This window comes from Python bivittatus, unplaced genomic scaffold, assembly GCF_059951505.1.
Source record: "Python bivittatus isolate LINGU-HERP-01145 unplaced genomic scaffold, Pbiv_v1 ctg000980_np1212, whole genome shotgun sequence".
Classification (NCBI taxonomy): Eukaryota; Metazoa; Chordata; class Lepidosauria; order Squamata; family Pythonidae; genus Python; species Python bivittatus.
The window spans coordinates 33642434-33663323 of NW_028277125.1; the positions used below are offsets into that span (position 1 = coordinate 33642434).

General features: G+C 34.5%; 1 protein-coding gene across 1 annotated transcript in view; it reads right to left on the bottom strand.

Moving 5' to 3' along the window:
- The window catches only part of CLSTN2 (calsyntenin 2), a 203704-nt gene that overhangs the window by 96630 nt on the left and 86184 nt on the right, over positions 1 to 20890 (bottom strand). The window contains exons 3-4 of the mRNA XM_007428023.2: positions 9556 to 9751; positions 8514 to 8722 (exon numbers count right to left, since the gene is read on the bottom strand). Of these exons, the coding sequence (XP_007428085.2) occupies positions 8514 to 8722; positions 9556 to 9751 (405 nt within the window). The remainder of the gene's footprint in view (positions 1 to 8513; positions 8723 to 9555; positions 9752 to 20890) is intronic.

Consider the following 20890-nt stretch of genomic DNA (forward strand, 5'->3'; position numbering starts at 1 on the left):
AGTCACTTGCAAAAGGCAGCTTTACTTGGAACAGCTTATATCCTGTGACGATATCTTTAATACCATCAAACAACAACATTTGCCTATCTCAGGTCCTTGGGAAGGACTTGATAAGTGGATAAAAATGCCAAATCCAGTCTAAACATCTGGCTGACTGTGCCACCAACCATAATAATAACAATATCAATAATTCTGTTCTTCCATAATTTCTGGTGTCCAGGAGCACTCTATCATGGTAAGAATTCCTTTTATGATGTATTGGAAGTGGCCAAAGGTTGGACTAATTATCAACAGTATAGCAAACTGGAGGTCTAGTTCCTTCTTGTTGCTCCCTCTCCAGTCCGCTCACCTTCTGCATGACTGGCAAGTTTTATTTTTGGCTTTTGTTCATCTCTATGGCAAAATTGACCAATACTTAAAAAATGATGCCATTTTGCCTTACTGAATAAAAAATAATGTTCTGCAGAAATAACGTCAACTTCACCAAAGCATAAATGTGAAAGGTAATTTGCCCGATAACAAAATATAATACTGCTCACAAGAACATGAAAGGGAGGCAGAGAGCACTGGAAACTTCAGTCAAGAAGGAGAGTCTTAACACTTTAAAACAGGCTCAGTAATGAATGAATCCAACATTTTAATTCAGGTAATTTTTGCTGAATAGCAAATGTTTTTCAAGCTAAATCTTAATGTGGTTAAAACACTGTACATTTCATATTATATGTATTAATTTGTCTATATTACTGCACTAATTAAGGGCTTGAAATCAATAACACCCACTGCCTGAGATCAGGCTATCCATCATTACAGACTAGCATCCCCAGTGCATATAGTGCTGCAAACAGAATAATATCAGCATATTTCTTAAGCATTTATTAGCAAATAACATCTGATATTTCTATTTGCTTCTATATACTTACAGAATAATAACAGCAATAATGATAGAAGAAAGAAGACATTGTTTATCATGATATTTCTCAATTTATTGTTTTACTTTTTGATGACATAAAAATGGAAAAATTAGTTTTCTCAATTTTTCAGATCACTGACTCAAAATATAATAGATTTCACGCTGGTCAGATATTTTGTTGTGTGCGAACAGCTGTATACCTCTAGCTCATGGAAATTTCATGGTCTTTCTATCATATATATTAGCCTAATTACTATCTTCAATAAGTTATACCTCCAAAGCAATAGGAAAATGCCAGTCTGGAAAATGGTATATATACGGGATCTGATCAAGAACTGTATCAAGGTAGATTGAAGATTAACATAAACAAATCCTGGATTAGATTCTACCATTGAGATTTCTACAGACATACTGAAAGAAGTAAGCTCATATAAAAATTGTCTTTTCTTCCAGAGTACTGATGAAGCAGGGATAAAAGATAAGCATTACCAATGTCCCTGCAAATGCTACAGTAAAATATCACATGTTGGTCTGTTTCAGTATCCTCAGTTCCACATGGGCAAACATGTTTCTCATAAAGGATTTTAGAATATCTTTCCTGTAATAATGCCAAGGGCAATATATAATACCTAGTCCAGAAAAAAAGCTTCCCTTATGTGGGAAATGTAAGTAAGGAGAGATAGGTGGCCACTTCCCATAACTCATATGATCTGGACTTATCCTGTAATCTCCACATTTGGGGCTAAAATCTACAATATTCTTAATGTGACTTTAGATTTGTCAAAGGCTTTCACGGCCGGCATACGATGGCTGGTGTGGGTCTTCCGGGCTGTGTGGCCGTGGTCTTGAAGCACCTGTGACCGGCATCTTCAGAGTGCAGGAGCACAGACAGGAGCAGTTCTCTCTGTGCCCAGGGTGATGTGGCCCTTTTGTGGGTATTATAGGGATCTGGGGGGGGGGGATTGGGTGTGTGTGTGTGGGGGTTGGGTTACTGAGTGGCTGCTTGTTTTGGTGTCAGAACCTGTGTGTATCTTCCTGGGGATTAGGCAGGGTTTTTTCTTAAAGGGCCACATCACCCTGGGCACAGAGAGAACTGCTCCTGTCTGTGCTCCTGCACTCTGAAGATGCCGGTCACAGGTGCTGGCGAAACGTTAGGAAACAGGACTTCAAGACCACGGCCACACAGCCTGGAAGACCCACACCAGCCATGACTTTAGATTGCTTATGTGTTTCAGAGATGCACAGATTCTTCTTTGTATTTGGAATCTACCAAGGCATCCAGAAATACAGACTTTTCATACACAAGGATGGCCAAAGGGATTATTCTGCAGCACTGGAAGGACATATTCCTGCTTTTGTTATCTTTACTATTGTTTTTCTCCAAGATCTGCAGAAACAACTTACCAGAGCCTACATCTGATAACATATAAGCAGGGTTCTGAACTTTTTTTTTTTAATATTTATTGTTTCATAAGATAAATAACACAAAATAATTTATCTGAAGGTTTCCTAAATGGCTTTTGTTAACAAATACTTTATTTACCCAATTTCCTGGATGAACTTTCTTCTTACATTCCTCATTTTTGCTGTGTACTATATAGTCAAGCATAAGTCCCTTTGACACAAAGTATTGGGGATTTAAATTGATCTTGACCAAGTTAAAAGACTTACAGAGCCTGAATCTCAAGTTCAAATAATAAAAAGAAATAAACAAATTTATATACAGCTTCTTTTGGTCATACTATGAAGAAATTAATGAACAACATAAAACTGACAACAGTTAAGATGATGTTTTATACATTTTGCCCCAGTTGACTTAAGTAGCAATATATCTTATAGATACCATATACTTTTAAGGCACTAGGCTAGCAGAGTTTCCAAAAAAGAAATGCACTGGGCATTAACAGTGGTGTTTTAGAATTAGGGCCAAAGTAGTAATTTAGTTAATATGTAGCATTTAACTCCATTTGAATTTTTTTTTCTTACATAATTAATGTGTGTTTATGTCTGTATGTATAATTGGTTATATTTACAAGAGTACAAAATAAAGGAAGAAGAGATTTTTTCATCCCCCTCCCCCAAGTATAAATGTAGCCCAAAAGATTCTCAAAAATCTTTAGGAAAAAGTCTCTCTGTGCCAAAAGGAAAGAAAAATCTGTGAATTCTCTGCAACTCTCCTTTGGCTGCCTTTTGTGATCCCCAGCAGGCAACATAAATTACGTTTTTTATTATAATTATATACATGGTTTCTCACCTCCTGTTTTTCACTGTCATTTCCTCTAATTTGAGTCTAATGCAATCCCCAGCAGATCTGCTGAGAATTAGAACAATAGTGAATATAACACTGTAAGCTGCAACAAGGACTCTGAGCTGGAGAGTAAAACAGGTACATCCAATGGAAATACTGTTTTCCTTGCACAGGGCAACTCTGGATCTAAAGGAAGGCATTAATGGGGTGATATAAATGTCTGCTGATCTGCATTTTGTGACTCACAAGTTTTCAAGCCTGCTGTTAATCATATTGTCTACAGCGGCATGGATGTGAATGTCAACAACTAAAAATGTTGCACAGACCTATTGGCACATGTTAAAAACTACCAAACATCCTAAGGAAATTGCCAGGTTGACTCCATCTTCATCATATTCTAATACAGTGGAACCTTGGGTTACGAACGCTTCTGTTAATGAACTTTTCGGGTTACGACCAGCTCCGGCCGCAAAATTTTGCTTCAGCTTGCGAACTCCGCCTCGGGGTACGAGCAGGATACGCGGCCATTTTCCCTCCCGTAACACGGTCCGCGGCCATTTTTCCACCCGACACGTGGTCTGCGGCCATTTTCCACCCCTGACACATGGTCCGCGGCCATTTTTCCGCCCCTGACACGTGGTCCGCGGCCATTTTTCCGCCCCTGACATGTGGTCCATGGCCATTTTCCGCCCCTGACACATGGTCGTAGGGAGGGGGACTCTCCCTCCAAGCAATAACCGCCTCCCTGTCCTCCACGCCAGAACGGATTAACAGTAATTACATTGAACCTTATGGGGAAATTTGCTTCAGGTTGCGACCAATTCGGGTTGCGGCCAGAGTCACGGAACGAATTAAGTTCGTAAACCGAGGTTCCACTGTACTTGTCTTTTTTTCTTCTGAAATGTTCTCTTTAACATCAGGAGGGGGGAAAAAGCTACACTGAAGGATGTTATAACCTGCGTATGTTGTGACTTCAGTTTACTGTTCCTGCAACCTATTTTATGATTGCATGCTTTCTGGTAGTTTCAGGGAAATTTTTATCAGTGAAAAGCTTTGTTTAGTAATGAGAAGAACTATTAATTCCATTTTGAAGAAAGTTGGTGGACAGCAAAATGAATCCCTAGTAACAGAATGGATTTTGGAATATACTGTGTGTAACTATGTCAGTTTTGTATCAGATAAAGTGAGATGTATCACTCCCTACTATAACTCTCTGTTGTTACATGTAAGCTGTCCCTCATGAGTCATAGATCCCTGACAGCCTGAGGTGGTTATGAATATTGCTAGCCCTAAATCAAATGGCACACAAGTAAATAGAAGTACTCAAACACTGAAGACTTAACATTATTCTACTAATTTTCTCCAGTAGTTCAGTACTATTTCAGAACAACAACATTCCTGGATTAACTCTTGAAGTGCTTCTATTTCAATAGCTGCCAAAGATTCCATTTCTATCAGGTTAGAACACAGCCTAACACTTCACTTGTTTCTAACATGGCTATGGACTAGGGAAAATCCAGGGACTTATAGAAGTAATCAAGGATTAATACAATCAGTTTTGTAACTCCTATCTCTTATTCTCTCTCTGAGTGTGTGTGTGTGTGCGCGCGCGCTTCAGGTCAGTATTGACTCTGGAGACTGCTTAGACAAGTCCAAGTCCACAATGGCAAAAAAACATATTAACACTTTTATACAATTGTAATATTATTATTGCTATACCAACAAATTAATATAATCTGTTTACATAAATATATAATACAAATGAAGTTATTTTTATTTTACAGGCTTTTGAATTCATCCTTTTAATCCGTTCCCATTTTAGGACTACAATATTAATTGATTGAAAACAGTTTTTTAATAGAAGAAAAAAAGATAGGTCTTCACAGACTTGTTTAATATTTGAAATCAGAGTTCTCTGATTTCAGAACTACCTTTTTCAAGTGAAGAATTAGTTTTACAGCAAAGGTATTGTCATATGTTCATATATAAATGATGGTCATAGTCCATAATAATGATATATTCCATGCACCCTCTGTAATAAGTCCCTAGTTATGTACTTAATTTCAAACTTAGTCTATAAGGTCTAATTCCAAACCTCATTCCATCAACTTTCCACTGACTCCAGCCAGCTTGAAAATAGCCTCCAAGAGAACAATATCTGAAACTAGTTCGTTCTAGTGACAGCTAAATAGCTAACAACCTATTTCACTCTCCAAGGTCTAGCAGTCACTCTAACCATTAAAAGAAATCTCTGTACAGTTGGCCTACATTATAACCAAGTCCCAAGTTACACAGTGCTTTTAATGAATAAACTCCTGATGATAACATAAATCTTAATATCCTCTAAAGCTAAATAAAAAGTTGCAACTGATACATATACGCTTCATAAGATGGGGTTCTAGAAAGCCTTTTAATCATTCATGGGAGATCGCTACAGCCACAAAATGTCTACAAAGAAAGGAAATGAATATTTCCATTGAGATCTCTAGCTTCATGGGGTTCAGATATAAGTGTGGGAACTACAAACCAGAAAGGACTATTCTTTTCTTTTAAATGTTGGGCAGTGTTCTGTATTCATGATCTCATTGCCCATAAATAACATTAATCAAAGCTAATGAAAATGCAGCAAGAGACTGTTCCATACAGAGGTACTGGCCTATTCAGTCATTGAAGACGTACCCTAAGTCTAGTTAACATCAGTTTCTTGGAAGATATTTATTATTTATATAGGAATCTTGTTGTAGTGTATTTTAATTAATATTTATTCTATTTTAATTAATGTTTATTCTTTTTACTATAAACCGCCCATAGTCGCTCTGACTGAGATGGGTGGTGACAAATTTGAAATATAAATATAAATATAAATAAAATATTATCCCTCATCCTTTATGATGCAAAATTGGTCAGGGTATGTGTCGTTAAGGTCTTTTGCCCCAACAGTTCATTAGCCCCTAGATTTAACACACTGAGGATTTATATCAAGAAAATGGAAAAAATATTTTCTAAACATGGAGCAGAATTCATTCTGAGCAAGCATGATAACAGGATAAAAGATTTGCAGTGCTCAAAATAGCAAGCTTGAAAATTAAAAACTACAGACCTATAGATGATCTAGAGGTTATTGTATATGCGCCTTTGTTTTAAAACACTTTCCAATAAAGAACAACTAAGCCAATAGCTCTTTATTACATTATTTAAATTGTACTGGATGCCTTCTTTCATAGAATATGCGAAGTATCTGCCTTTCAATCAAGCTACTGAAAGGAGAGCAGGGCCCATATGAGCACCTATAGAACATCTAGCGGGGCAAATGATAACACCTACATTATAACTGCCTTATGACATCAGCATATAAATAGGGCAGGTTACACACTTGTGTAAGACCTCAAGATGTCTTTACATAGCTGCATTATTTCTGTGATATTATTTTAATGTCACTGAATAGGGATTCTCTAACTGCCATCTGAATTTCACCAATCCTAACTGATATACTATCGTCTGACTCTCAGCTCGGCACTGTGAAAAAGCAGTTCAGATTGAGGTACAGGTCAGTGTCAAATGGGGAATTGCTTCCTCTAAAGCAGTGCAACATAAAATGGCTGCTAAGAGAAAACAAAAGCTCTACACACATTTTCCGTTTATAATTTTGGCAACTCACTGATGGAACTTCGGAAATAAAAATGCTCACTACTGAGATGAGAGAAATATGAACTTACTCTAGTGGAAAATATATGTTATTGCCTTTCCTTTCAAAAGGGATATAAACTGTGGTCATCTTGATGAGTTGAAAGTAAAGTTGAAGTTTTAATTTGAACTAACTTATTATTTAGGTAAAATGCAATATTTAGATTACATTTCTTGCAGCATCTAGAGGTTTCTCCAGTGAAGTTGACCTAAATATTAGTTGATTACTTCATGCTCATGTATATTTAGTAGTTTAGTAAATGTGATTATTTACATTTTCTTTTGAAAATTAACTGCATTATAATGTGACACAAACTACAGAGAAAGATGGCTGTTAGTGTTATTATTTTGTTCTTAAAATGTTTTTGAGAATGAATGATCACAAAATAATACTAAAGTACTGGAAATGCAGGGAAGATTGGAGCAGCATATACTTTTTAGTAAATAAATATGTACGGTACATAGTGTTTGTATTATCCTTACCAAGTATCATAAATCCTGTCCACGAAGTAATCTCAAGACTAATTCAAACATAATTCAGTGCATGATGAATCCAGTCACTGGTGCTTATAAATCATTATAATGTCTTCAATACAATATGGCTAAACATGGTTTAGCATGTATCAAGACTCTATTACTATACTGCCTAAAGTCAACTAGGGATGAGGGAACATTTCTTTCCTCCTTTTTTAGATATCAAAATGTCAAAATTTCCTAAGAAGCACACTGGAAATAATTTAACATTTTTTATAAACCTGAATGTGAGTTTTAGCAAGAATGATAAATTTGTCCACTCAAGGCATAATAATTTAAACACACAATTTTGGATTCCAATGTATCTAATCATATTTTAATAATAAGAAAAGGTTCAAATGCAACCTTGGGAAAAGACATCTGGATTTCTTTTAACAAATAAACAATTACTGAACATTTACCTCCCCAAAACTATGAACTCCCTGAAAAAAATAAACAAACTAATAAGTGACTTCAGTTACACAGTAACTAAGATCAGGAAAACTAGCAATGTAGCATCTGTAAACTAGAAAGCCCTCAAGATACCTCCTAGCTGAGGTTTTACAGAATCTCAACTTTATTTTTTTTTAAATCAAAACATCGAAAATGATTGGAATCTTATAATATGTTGTTATTCTTTTATCAGTAATACACAATAATGAGACATCAGAATGCTGAAATGTTTTGGATAAATATGTTGAGAACAGAACCTTGTAAGATTTTAGCCATTTAAATTTTTTTTCAAAAAGTTTTTGTCCTGTTTCATTAAATGGAGTTTGGTGCCTGAAAAGATTGCTGCCTCCCTACCTAGAAGTTAATTTTCTCTAACAAGTGATTCTCACTGAATCCTCTAAATGATTTTTAAAAAAAAAATAGTTCTGAATACTAAGGAAACATTCAGGAGATATTTAGAATGAATAGCACAATCCTAAGAGTGTTCTACCAATTCTAAGCAGGGCTGTCCTGAGTGGATTGCAAGTGGCTGACAACTATGGCTGAAAAGAGTCAACTGAAGCCATTTTTTTTTTCAGGATAAGATTGGAAAATTAGCAGCTACCATAACTCCAACTTTGACAGAAAAATAAATACTTTCTAGAAAGATATCTATCAAGATGTAGTCCAAAACAATGTATTATGTGTAGAATATCAAGCACTCACCATTCCTGTCAATGGCAAATGGAACATCAGTTGTGACAATTTCATAATTGCATATTTGGCTGTATTGAGGAGAACAATCTTCATCCATGGCTTCTACCTGTAACACACTGTCATAGATCTTTCCTTCTGTCACAGTAGCTTTATAAGATGCTTCTTTAAAAGCAGGTGCAAACTCATTAGCGTCTTTTACTTGGATATGGACCACAGCTCTAAAAAAAAAAAAAAAAGACTTATTCCCAATTTCGACTTATTTTCTAAATTCACTATAGCATGGATAGTTGCCTTTTTTACGCTTAAATTTTATAAACAATTGATGCTAAAAATAATACAATATCTATATGAAAGAAAGATGGGTAGAAAATCTAAAGTTTAAAGACCTGCCAATAGTCAATAGAGTTAAAATATGTATTTTAATGAACTACTTGTTCAAAGTAATTCTTGGATTAATTCCACTTCTCACTGCACTTCGGTATTATTTTATTTGATTTTATTTAGGTGTTAAGGATTGCAATATTACTTATTCTGTGATTGCCATATATAATGAATATAACCAACGCTTTCACTGTTCATATTGTTCAATCAAGAACATAGTATTTGTTTTTTTTTCATTTAGAATAAGATTAAAAATTACTAATAATCAAGTACCAATAGTAGAAAATCAGCTTATTTTATGATCTACATTACAAATTACACGAAGAATGAAGGAAAATCAAAATATTCTTTGACATAAAACAAAGTAATAAATTTTTAAATTTCAAAAAGCAATGGATCATTTACTAATGGGGCAAAAGAAAGTATATAGATATTACAACAGGAGACGTGAGTCTGTTTAAGATCTTTGCTACTCCAACTAAATGTACTATTAAAGATACCAATTTGTGTTGGTCAGAGAGCAAGAAAAAGAACTTAACATACAACCCTAGGTTAAAGAATTTTTTTTTCATTTCCTCTAGCAACACTGGTGAATAGAACATTAGAAGGAGCTTTTCAGTCTGAATTGTAAATATACTTCCCACAGCCCACACTCCTGTTTGTCACTCACTTGTGAGATTTCTTCCAGTTTGTTCCACTAGGCCCTATGCCACAGTCATATGCCTGGATGATAAATGTGTACTCCTTCTGCAATTCACAGTCAACTGGAGTTCTTGCTCGAAGCTGACCTTCTCCAGATGTCTTGTTTAGGACTACAGCTTCAAAGGGCATTTCCTGTCCATGGATTTTAAAAGCACAGATTTCACCTATAAGGAATAACAAACAAGAAAAGATCCAGAAAAAATACATGGCCATTGTGCAAGCAGCTTATAACTTTTTGCTTGAAAAACGCTAGATATTTATAACATTCTTATGTTTAAAAGATAATACTGGCAGTTTTCTGAATACAATTATAAAAAAAATGTTACCAACTGACATTAATACACAAAATAAAGCAGCAGTTGAAAAAATGCTGGATATTTAATTTTCTTTATACGTGGTACAAAAGCAGGATCCTATCCTACAGATATCACCGGGATGTTTATTATTGTAAGCATTTTGTTGTTTACTACAAAAAGAAAAAGAAAAAGAAAAAGAAAAAAAGAAAAAGAAAGTATGTGCCATTTGGTGAAATCTGCTGTTTCATAATCCTTTCAAAATGACCATGGAAGAATGATTGTTTTGTAGTTATGAGTCAGAGCAACCTTTATTTTCTGTCTAAAGTATTATTTTTTTCTAGATCTTGAGCCTTTCCTTGCTTAAATAAAATCAAATTCTCTCTCTCTCTCTCTCTCTCTCTCTCTCTCTCACACACACACACACACACACACACACACACACACTGTATATGCCTATTCAGGTCCTCCCAAGCTTACCATTTTCTGAAAAGAGATATTCACATGGCAATGGGATTATCTATTTATTCTTTGTACTTATATAGTTATTTTAATTATTCTTATCTTTTGTATGCCAAAGTCTCCACTACAGCTAAGAATGAAGAATTTAGCCATCTGATTGCTCGTCTGTATTTTGTCATCCACACTTCAAGAAACTTTTTTATTTCTCTTCCTCCACTTCTACTTTTTTTTTTTTAGTTATGCTATGTGGCCAGTCAGTCTCCTGGGCATTATTACTAAGTTATATTTGCCCAGTATATATATGGGAATTTTGTTAATTTATTGACCCAAGGTAATGTGCTGGCTGAAGTAAGCCAGCTGGGCTGTCAATATTTGATCAGTGCATAGTCTTTCATTGATCTGAAGGAAGAGGATATGAGCAAAATTAGTATCATCTAATACAGATTGTCAATTAGTCTGAATAATAATTAATTATATAAAAATACCATTATGCAGGTTAAATGTGCCAGTTTCAGAATATCTGAAATACACACTCAAAAAAGTGTCATACAGTATTTGCCTTTTCTTTAACTTTTATATTCATTGTACTACTCAAGTTCTCCCCCCAAAATAAATGTCATCCTCAGTTGCTGGTAAACTTATCTACAGCTATTCTTCTACGTGCCAATGACTTAGTTATGTTATCCTTTACTTGGGTGGTCCTAAGGAGGAGTCTGCAAGCACTAGCAGCATATTGTACAAAAGAAAAATTGGGTTTCATTAATGCCAAAACAAAAGTCACTGGGATTACTAAAAAGAACATTAATTATAACTGGAATATAAACCATAACCATATGAAACAACAAATATTTAGGAGTTACCTTGAAGTCACCTACAGCTTTGATAAAATATGTGTTGTAATTATTATTGTAATGTCCTAAAGTTGTTATGTTTTGGAAAGAAGTAATTACATAAATAAAGTTGATTCTGAGACAGGGATTACTATTTTCAGACAGTCATATTCTTCTGAACTATATAACCTAATACACAGAAATTGATGGCGGGACAGCAGAAATGAATTCTAGGTGTCCTTCTTACTAATAAGAGATAAGAGTAGAAAGATAAATGTATGTTGCCAGTTCCTCAGAGGCCTGAAGATGTTACTTACAATTTATGAACAAAATGTTTACAGAAATAGATTAGGTATGGAAAATTATAACAACTTTTTTATGCCTTCAAGTCAATCTTGACTCCTGGAGAATGCCTGGACTAGTCCTTGAAGTTTTCTTGGCAAGGTTTTTCAGAAATAGTTTGCCATTGCCTCCTTCCTAAGACTGAGACAGACTGGGTGGCCCAAAGTCACCTAGTTAGTTTTGTGTCTAAGGTAGGATTAGAACTCAGGGTCTCCTAGTTTCTAAACTGGTGCCTTAACCATTAGACCAAACTTATATATGCAATCCTTTATTGAAACCCTTATGTAAAACCTTATATACATAGATGCATATGTGAGAAGCCCATATATCTTTTTTCTTTTTTTCTTTTTCTTAATTTTTCCTTTGTTCTGTTTAATTAAAGGCAAAAAAACATGAAAGAAACTATAGACATCACTGTCCTAGCCCTAAAGATTACAATGGCAGCAAAGTAATGTAGTTCCTGCCATTGTAAAACTGATTAAGGTGCTGAGTTTTTTGCTCAAGGACATGAAGCTCTGTGTGTATACAAATGTAAGAGCTCAATTTATAAGAGCTATGCTCTATGGTCCAAGGCCGTGTTCTCCAAATGTTCTCTTGTGCCTAGATTCTAATCTTCTGTCTATAAAAGTTCTCATGAGAAACAGCTAGCTGAAGTACTAATTTAAGTACTGATTAAAACTAATTAGCACCAAAGGATCTCAGGCCTCCCTAATTCTTGCTCCAACAAGGGGATGATAAAGCAACCTTAGAAATAAAGCATCATGTTCTTAATTCCAATTTACAGAAAGACTGAGTTTATTCCCATAAGAGAGGTCTATGCAGAAATCCCTTTAGCCAAACCAATTATTTTCCCAACATTTTGCTCCACTTACAAGAACATTTCCATTGGCTAAATTTAACTTTTTGCCATCTATAATTCAACACAGGAACTATACTCATATCCCTTTACAAGGCCACCTCTGCCCGTTCAGAAAGTTTGAAGGAATCAATTTCTCATGCTTTGTTGTGATGTCCCATGTCTAACCTAACCTCTTATTTAACAATGCTCTCGTTAATCACCTGGACCAAACAAATGAGGAAAATCTGCTTTTTCTGCCATCAGATCTGCCTACAGAAATAAGCAGGAGAGTTGTTTTGTTTAGTAGCAATTATGGTGAGTATATGGATCTAATTTTGGAATGGTCAACTTGCAAGTTACATTTGATCTCTGGGTTAGGTACTGACTGCTATGTGTTTTACCAATTATTTTATGCCTTGCTTTCTTTTATTTAAGGTTCTTGGTTTGAATAAAAGTTTTTTTAGCATGGTTTTTGACCTCTGACTATAAATAAATGTAATATCATGATTGTGCCTAGTATTTATTGTTGGAGAATTGCTTTTTTTCAGGAGTTGGGTGGCCTCCAAATAATGAATGAATGACTGACTGAATGAATGAATACATAAATAAATATGCTGATGGTCTTAGTATGCTGGCCCTTCAGTAGAGGAGGACTGGTGACAGTAATTAATACCCAACACCCCAGATTTAGAGATTTTCCTAAGTCAGCCACCCAAACAATCGATAGGTGATAGGAGAGATTTAAGATGCGCACATCATTACACAACTTTTCATCAAACATGTCTTTAGCTATCACAGAAATTCTGCATGATAAGGGCAACTTTAAGCATATGGAAAAGGCAATCTTTTGTCATTTCTTCTAGCAACATCCTCATATTAATACTGCTGACTTCATTTTAGTTTTAAGCATTTTCTTATACTTCTCTGTGATGCTTCTAGGAAAGTAGCAATGGCATAATTGAGAAATACCATTTACTAAATTCATGAAAATAAGTCTCAGTGTGCTTTGTGATAATGAAGTTTCCTCACAGATGTACAATCCATCAATACAAATCATGGTTTCTGAATTTTGCTTTTATTACTATATCGACCCCACAGCCCATTTTCTAGCAATGCAACATTCTCAGAAATTAAAACTTGGCAGTTCTTTGAATAAAAAGAGTTTTATGAAAGTAGATAGGGTTTTTTTTGGTTTACTTTAGAAGTATTTCCAGCATTTGTCTCATTTTATTGAAAACCACATAGAGTGCTACTCAATAATTACAAAACAGATTAAAATTGCATACCTCACAGGGTTGTTGTTGAAGGGAAAATAGGAGGAGAAAGGAGTATTAAGTATGTTCACCACCTTGAGTTATTTATAAAAATAATAAAGGTGGGATAAAAAAAAATTGAGGAAGAACCACAATATCCTAAATATTGCACCTTTAACACCAGTGATTTTCAATTAAATTGACTTCAGCAATAGCAAGAAATTTCAGCAGAATCCTTTCATGAGAAAATTTAATACTTTAGGCTAAGTTACCAAATGAAAAAAGTCATTTTTAAACATACGTACGTATATATATATATATATATATATATATATATATATATATAATGTGAAAACATTTGCAAATATTCACAGCCAAAGGATTAGTGATATAGATACCCAAAATAAAGTAGCATCAGTATATCACTGTAGGATGATAAAATGCTTTTGCCACTATGCATCTGTAGTTAATAAAAACCTAGATATCGTCAGGTTACCTATACAATATTGCATACTAGAACAAATATGAATGAAAATGAGAATAGAATGTTCAATATATTTTTGGATTTTTTTAAAGAGTTGGGATAAACCATCCCAAAATTTTCTAACACAACTTTATTTGTAGACATTTTAATGTTAGCAGTGCTGAAATAAATTAATAATGAAATAACATATATTTTGGTAATGGAAATGTCAAAATTAGTAAAGATTTTGTACATATATCACTATGAATTTTAGAAAAGGAGGAATGCAAGCAAATAAAATACATACATAAATTATTCCAATCCAATTACTTTTTTCTCTCTGGAAATTAGACTGTTATTCAGCATGACTGAGCATTTTCAAACCAGGTATGATTTGACAATCTGATGTTATTGAGATTGAGGCTTTCCAGTATCAAAAACGTTATATTATATATGGACCATGCTGGTCCAGTGTGGGTTGGTAGATAGATGTTTTTTGAACTCCCAATCTAGGGCTGAGAGAGAATGAATGGCCCAAAAACACCCAGCCAACTTCCATGCCTAAGGGAGAACTAGAATCCTTCTCCTAGTTAGCACCTTAGACACTACACTACTCTTGCTCTCTCATTCATAGACAGATATACAGACACATACAGACATACAGTACCTATATATGCAGTAGACTCATGCATTCATTCATACCTTAATGTTGATGAGGTCAAGAAATCTGGCAAATACCTCAAGTGAATCAAATCCCAGGAATTCTTTATAACACAAAATAGTACCACACATAGGGAGATGAGAGTTAATGTGAGGCAAATTTTCCTTAAACAGAGGAAAAAGTTAATTATGTCATAAAGAAATAAGCCTAAATGTTTATTGTGAAGATATAAACGATCTCAAAAGAACATTATTTGTTTTCCTTTCTCTTAGATCATAGCTTTTCTTAGGCTTTTAATGTTTCTAATGCCGAAATTGAATCATCATTATATTTTAATATTAAATTTGAAATTAATGGAATGGAGAACATAAAAATTAAAACTCAACATGTGCAGCACAAACCAATAAAATCTAATGGTGTAAACTCTAAAATAATAAATTGTTCCAATAATTTAGAAAAGGGCAATAAAAATATGTACATTTTTTTAATTAATCAGACCTCAATAATGAAAATCAACAAATTAATTTCTGATTTCAGAAATAAATAAAGCTATAATGTGGTCATGGTTGTAAAACTAAAAACATTTCATCTTCATTAACAGTTTACTTAGATTCAAGTTTATATGTAACCGAAGAAGCAATATTGAGGCTGCATTGCAGAACATGCTTTTTTCAGAAAAAAAGTATCACTGAATTTAGCAGTTTATACTTTTAACTAGATTGCAATGTGACTGATATTATACAGTCACAAAAATATAAACACCATTAGAGTTGCTTTTCTCATCATACCTGTGCAGGAAAATGAGAGGGAAGAAATAGCATGAGCCTGAGGTTAGGTTCAATTTACTGATAATCCCAAAACGTCCCTACTTGGAGGAGAAAAACAGCAAGCTTTGGTGAAGGTGTAACATCAATGTTAGATTACTGTATTGAACTCTTTGTGGTGCAGACCTTATAAATAGTCCAAAATTGCAGCTAGCCTAGAATGTGAGAGCACAAATGTGAGTGGTGCCTCCTGAAGGTCCCAGATATGCCCTATGTTGAAATGGCTTCACTGCCAGTTGTCTTCCACGCTCAATTTAAGGTGTTCAGAAGGGACTTATATAATTTAGAACCATATAGTTTGGAACCATTGCTTGCAGGACTGCCTATTTCCATACAAACTAACCCAAACTGCTGGATCATCAGTGGGACACGGTTTGCATTATTTTCTAAATGCTGACAAAGTGACTATTTAATAATTGGTTTCAGAGTTTGTCTATATTAAGTCAAGCTGACTGGTGGATGTTTACCTGGCTCTTTTTAATCCTTGTTGATGAGAACAACAATGGTTGAAGGGCTGCCCTGCAATTCTCTGGCACTGTATCTGTTCTCCATGGTTTCTCAAAGAGCATAGAAAGAGACTCTTTGATGACGTCTACAAGTTTCTTCAAGGCTCTCAATGTGATTGGGCTGGTCCTGGAGACTTACATTCTTCATGTTACCCAGGTGCTCCCTAACCATCTCTTTACTTACACTGGGTAGCCACTCCCTCCATATGTTCATTGTTCTGTTAACTTCAATTTGAATACAGTTCTTTTGGAAGAAGTCTAAAACAACCTAGGAGTTCAACAGCTCTGCCTTCTAACCCTCATCTGTTCCTATCCTACCATTCTTTCCTTTCAGTGGGATAATTCCTTTTTATTTTTTTTTCCTTTTCCCCTTTCACAAGTTCCATAGCCCAAAGAGTTCTTTTTGTTCTTCTCCACCTTTTTTTTCTGAAAATGTTTTTTCTCCTTCTGTAGTATCTTAAACTTCAAAGTTCCTCCCAGAGTTCTCACTGCTTTTACCACTTCAACCAGCTCACAAATACTCTAAAAGAAATAATAAAATAAACCCCATTAGAACCAGTGTGTCTATGGCATAATTTGCTTGAGACCTATTAGGTTCTTGCCTTTTCTGATGTTATATGGGAATTGATGCACTGTGCAATTTGGCACTGTTTGAATAAGAAAAATATGTCTCTTACTATGATTCAAGAATGCCCTTCATAATTGATATCTTTTCATCAGGCATGGCTACTGAAAAGATGATTGTATTTAATGCTTTTTAGATTATTTTTTTTTTGTCCAACCATGTTTGTGTATGACCACCAGGAAATACTACGTGTGTGTGTCTGCGTAAATGCCTTGGAGTCAGTTTTTTTACTCCTGGTAATTGTCTGGACAAGTTTTCTTGGCAAGATTTTTGGGAAGTGGTTTGCCATTGCCTCTTTCCTAGGGCTGAGAAAGAGTGACTGGCTGAAGGTCATCCAGCTGGCTTTGTGCTTAAGGCAGGACTAGAACTCACAGTCTCCCCATTTCCAACCTGATGCCTTAACCACTACACCAGACTGGCTCTACACCATCCATGTAGAACCATTTAAAAGTAGCCAGCACCGGCAATCCTGATATAATTAGAAGCTCTGTGTTACAGCTGATATTCACATGTACTTTTATGTTGATGCAGGCAAATAGTAGCTACATTCATACAACCTGCCTTAACTTGATTACTCAACCCTAACTTTGACCCTAACCTTAATTTTGAGAGCTCATATAATACACTGAACTAAAATGGATCTGTAAAATATGTTAAGTGATAGAAAATCAAACCTAGATTAACAATTATCAAGTTTAGCATGCCATGCTGAATCTTTGTTACCTAGTTTGTGTGAACACAGCCAGTGAACTGTAAATACTCTTATCAAGAGAAAATTATTCTTAATTTAATTACCTAGCTTCGCTGCTGAAAGTATAAGAAAGCATTTTGTATAGGAAGAGATAAAGAAGTTGTCTGAGAACATGTGGAGATATTATACACTTTCCCAACCATGTTCAGAACTTCTGCTAATATCTCTGGCAAATGTCATTTCAGGTAAAGATATTTCATTGCTAACATATTGATTAATCCTAATGGGCTGGTTTAGCAACTCTTAACTTTGCACACTAAGTACAGTATTTCAGAATATAATGATTTGGTTTTGTGCCTTTTGTTTAATTATTTGGGGATGACAGACTCCATCTGGGAGTTCTGTTTTAGAGCCCTGCATATGCTCCTGATGGAGAAGTTCAGAAGGCCACTTGTGCTTTCTACTGAAGTTTTGTATGATAAAAATAGATTTTAAAGAAACAATTACAATACAAGAGTGAGAGCAAGGGAAAAAACCAGTAACATTTACTCCAAGCTGTAACTTAAGGAAAAATTAGCAGAAAGTGTTTTATAGATGGCACAGTATCCCATCAACAATTACAAAAATAGATAAATCGTGTAATAAAAAAGGCTGGAAATGTCATGATAAAGAAGGAGCATTTTATCATATATCATGATTATGGGAAAAAAAACAAACAAACCTCAAAAATACTGCAAAGAAATGCATAGCATTATAGAACAGAACATTTTAAAAATAAACTTTGGATTGAAACCTCAAACATTTTTATGAGGAATTATTCCAGAACATATAAAGAAAAAATGCTGCACCTTATTAAAATATAATAATATTTTAGTTAAAATATTGGGAGAGGGATGAAGAAAACAGATAAACCTAAACAGAAATCAGAATAAACTCCTAATGTTTACAATATGCTCATTGGAATTATTATTATGGTTGGTCGCACAGTCAGCCAGATGTTTAGACTGGATTTGGCATTTTTATCCACCTATCGAGTCCTTCCCAAGGACCTGGGATAGGCAGATGTTGTTCTTTGATGCTGTTAAAGGTATTGTTGCAGGATATAAGCTTCTCCAAGTAAAGCTGCCTTTTGCAATTGACTGATGGTGATTTTGTGAATGCTGATGGTGTTCAAGTGGTGCTCCAGATGTTTTGGGAGTGTACCTATTGTATTACTTACTATTGGGACTATCTTTGCTTTCTTTTGCCATAGTCATTCTACTTCTATTTGGAGGTGTTTATATTTTGTGATTTTCTCCAGTTCTTTCTCTTCTATTCTGCTGTGTCCAGGTATTGCAATGTCCTCACTGCTCCTACTACTGCTACTATCATCATCATCATCATCATCATCATCATCATGACACAATGGGTGGGAAGAGTATAATCTGCAAGCAAATAGTTTCTTAATAATGCTTTTACTGACTTTTATTCTTTTTATTTATTTATTTTAAAAGTCTCTTTTTTCTTTTTTTAAAGAATTTATCACCAATTTATTTCAGTGGAGTTTATTACAGCACAGTTTGTTGCTCCTGATATTTGAATTTTTCACAGAGTTGGTAGTTACTTTCTGGTTTTTAAATGACATGGTATATGATAACTTCAATTATTCACTGAAAAACTGTAATTTTATCTCATTTGTAAGTCCCTTGTTTATTTATCTGATTTTTTCCTTTATACTGTATTTCTTGTTTGTTTCTGTTTGAATTTTTTTTTTTTTTAAAGTTTGATTAAAAAATCAAGCAAGGAAAAAAACCATTTGTACATAGTTCTAGTCTGGTTCAGCTGCCTCTTAGAAATGATCATATCATTCACATTTTTTCTCTATTTTCCTCTCATAAGCATACATAAATTTAATAATATGGAAGTTGCTAACACATTATTTATTTAAACAAGATATTATACTTATGAATATCATAAATGAACACTGTCAAGGCTTCACTATCTTTCTGAAGATCATTTTGCTCGACAGTCCTCCCTCCCTCTTAACAAGAAACACTGAAGGCAATGGCAAATTAATCCTAATCGAATGGGGCTGTTTGAAAATAAATCTTTTCCCCTTAAGATTAATTTGTCTGGTTCAATTGACACAGTTTTCCTCTTCACATCACCTGCTCTTCTTCACTACCTAATAAATGTGTTGCATAAACACAGTCAATTTGTAACACCACATTTCTGCATTCAGTTGAATCCATGAATAATTTAAATTCCATTGATTGCAGTGGATTTTCTCTAAATATATTTAATTCTGATTCAGTCCATTTTCATCTATGTAATTCAGTTATGGATGTTAGTGCATAATAATAGTATATATATATTTGGGTTAACAAGGCTCGTCTCAAACTTAGGACATGAAAGTCTTGGAAAAATGTATATAGTCAACCTACAACTTGGCTTCCATTTGGTACTTAGAGTTTGGGATTCATGTATTACATGAATATGTCTATCATCCATGCTCATTTTTAGCTAAGAAAAGAGACAAGTAAAAGTCTGGAAAAATTTATTTTAAAATAAGCTCATATATTTTTACAAAGAAATATAAGTAAGATTCAATATATACAAGTTTGTGTATAGAGGTAAATCAACTTCACTGAATCAGTCAAGCTGAATCCCATCAATCCACAAATACTTTGTTATATACCCAAATTGTCTGTTACATTCAAAATCCCTAAATAGGCAAGAATGTTGGCCTCCAAAGATCTCTTTATGTGATTAGTCTGAACTGGTATATATGGTATTGGAATGACCCTAGATACTATGTTCCTAAAAATGAGTCATTCATTTTCATTTTATTTATTTATTTACAGGGCTTATACGCCACTCCGATCCAGAAAGTCTGAGTAACATACAACTCCACAATACATAAATGGGATTAAAATCATATTGTCAGTATAAGAAACAACAAGTATACAATGTTCCTATGGAATTGGGAATCACAGATGAAACCATTAATAATAATAAAATACCCAGAAGGAATTACAACTATCCAACCTTCCTAATTTCCTAACTTGATGAAATTATCAGGCTTTTTACACACGACTGTATGTTCAGAGTTAACAAAGGACTCCCATTAGAATCAGCAGGCCTTTGAGTCTAAAGCCACTCCGTCTGCTAGAATTGAGTGCCAACCTGTTCTTCCCCATCCAGACCTGGATAGCTTCCAGACACCTTGACAGCACTTTGACAAAATCACTTACTGAGTCAGGGGTTGAGAAGTACAGTATCTTACAGTATACACAAAGGCTTCTACTTAGAGGACCAATCCTTTCTTGAAAGACTACAATATCTCCTGCTATGATAAAACTACCATCACAGATCATTTCAAGGAAAAAAATGGCCAAATTATTATTGTTTCTTTAGATTAAGACCAAATAAAGCTTGATCTGAGCAGACTTCATGGCCAACTCTACCTAGCTTTGGTACTGATATTATTTTAATGAAAGTTTAGATATCTTGACATCCTTGTTAATGTTTTTAAG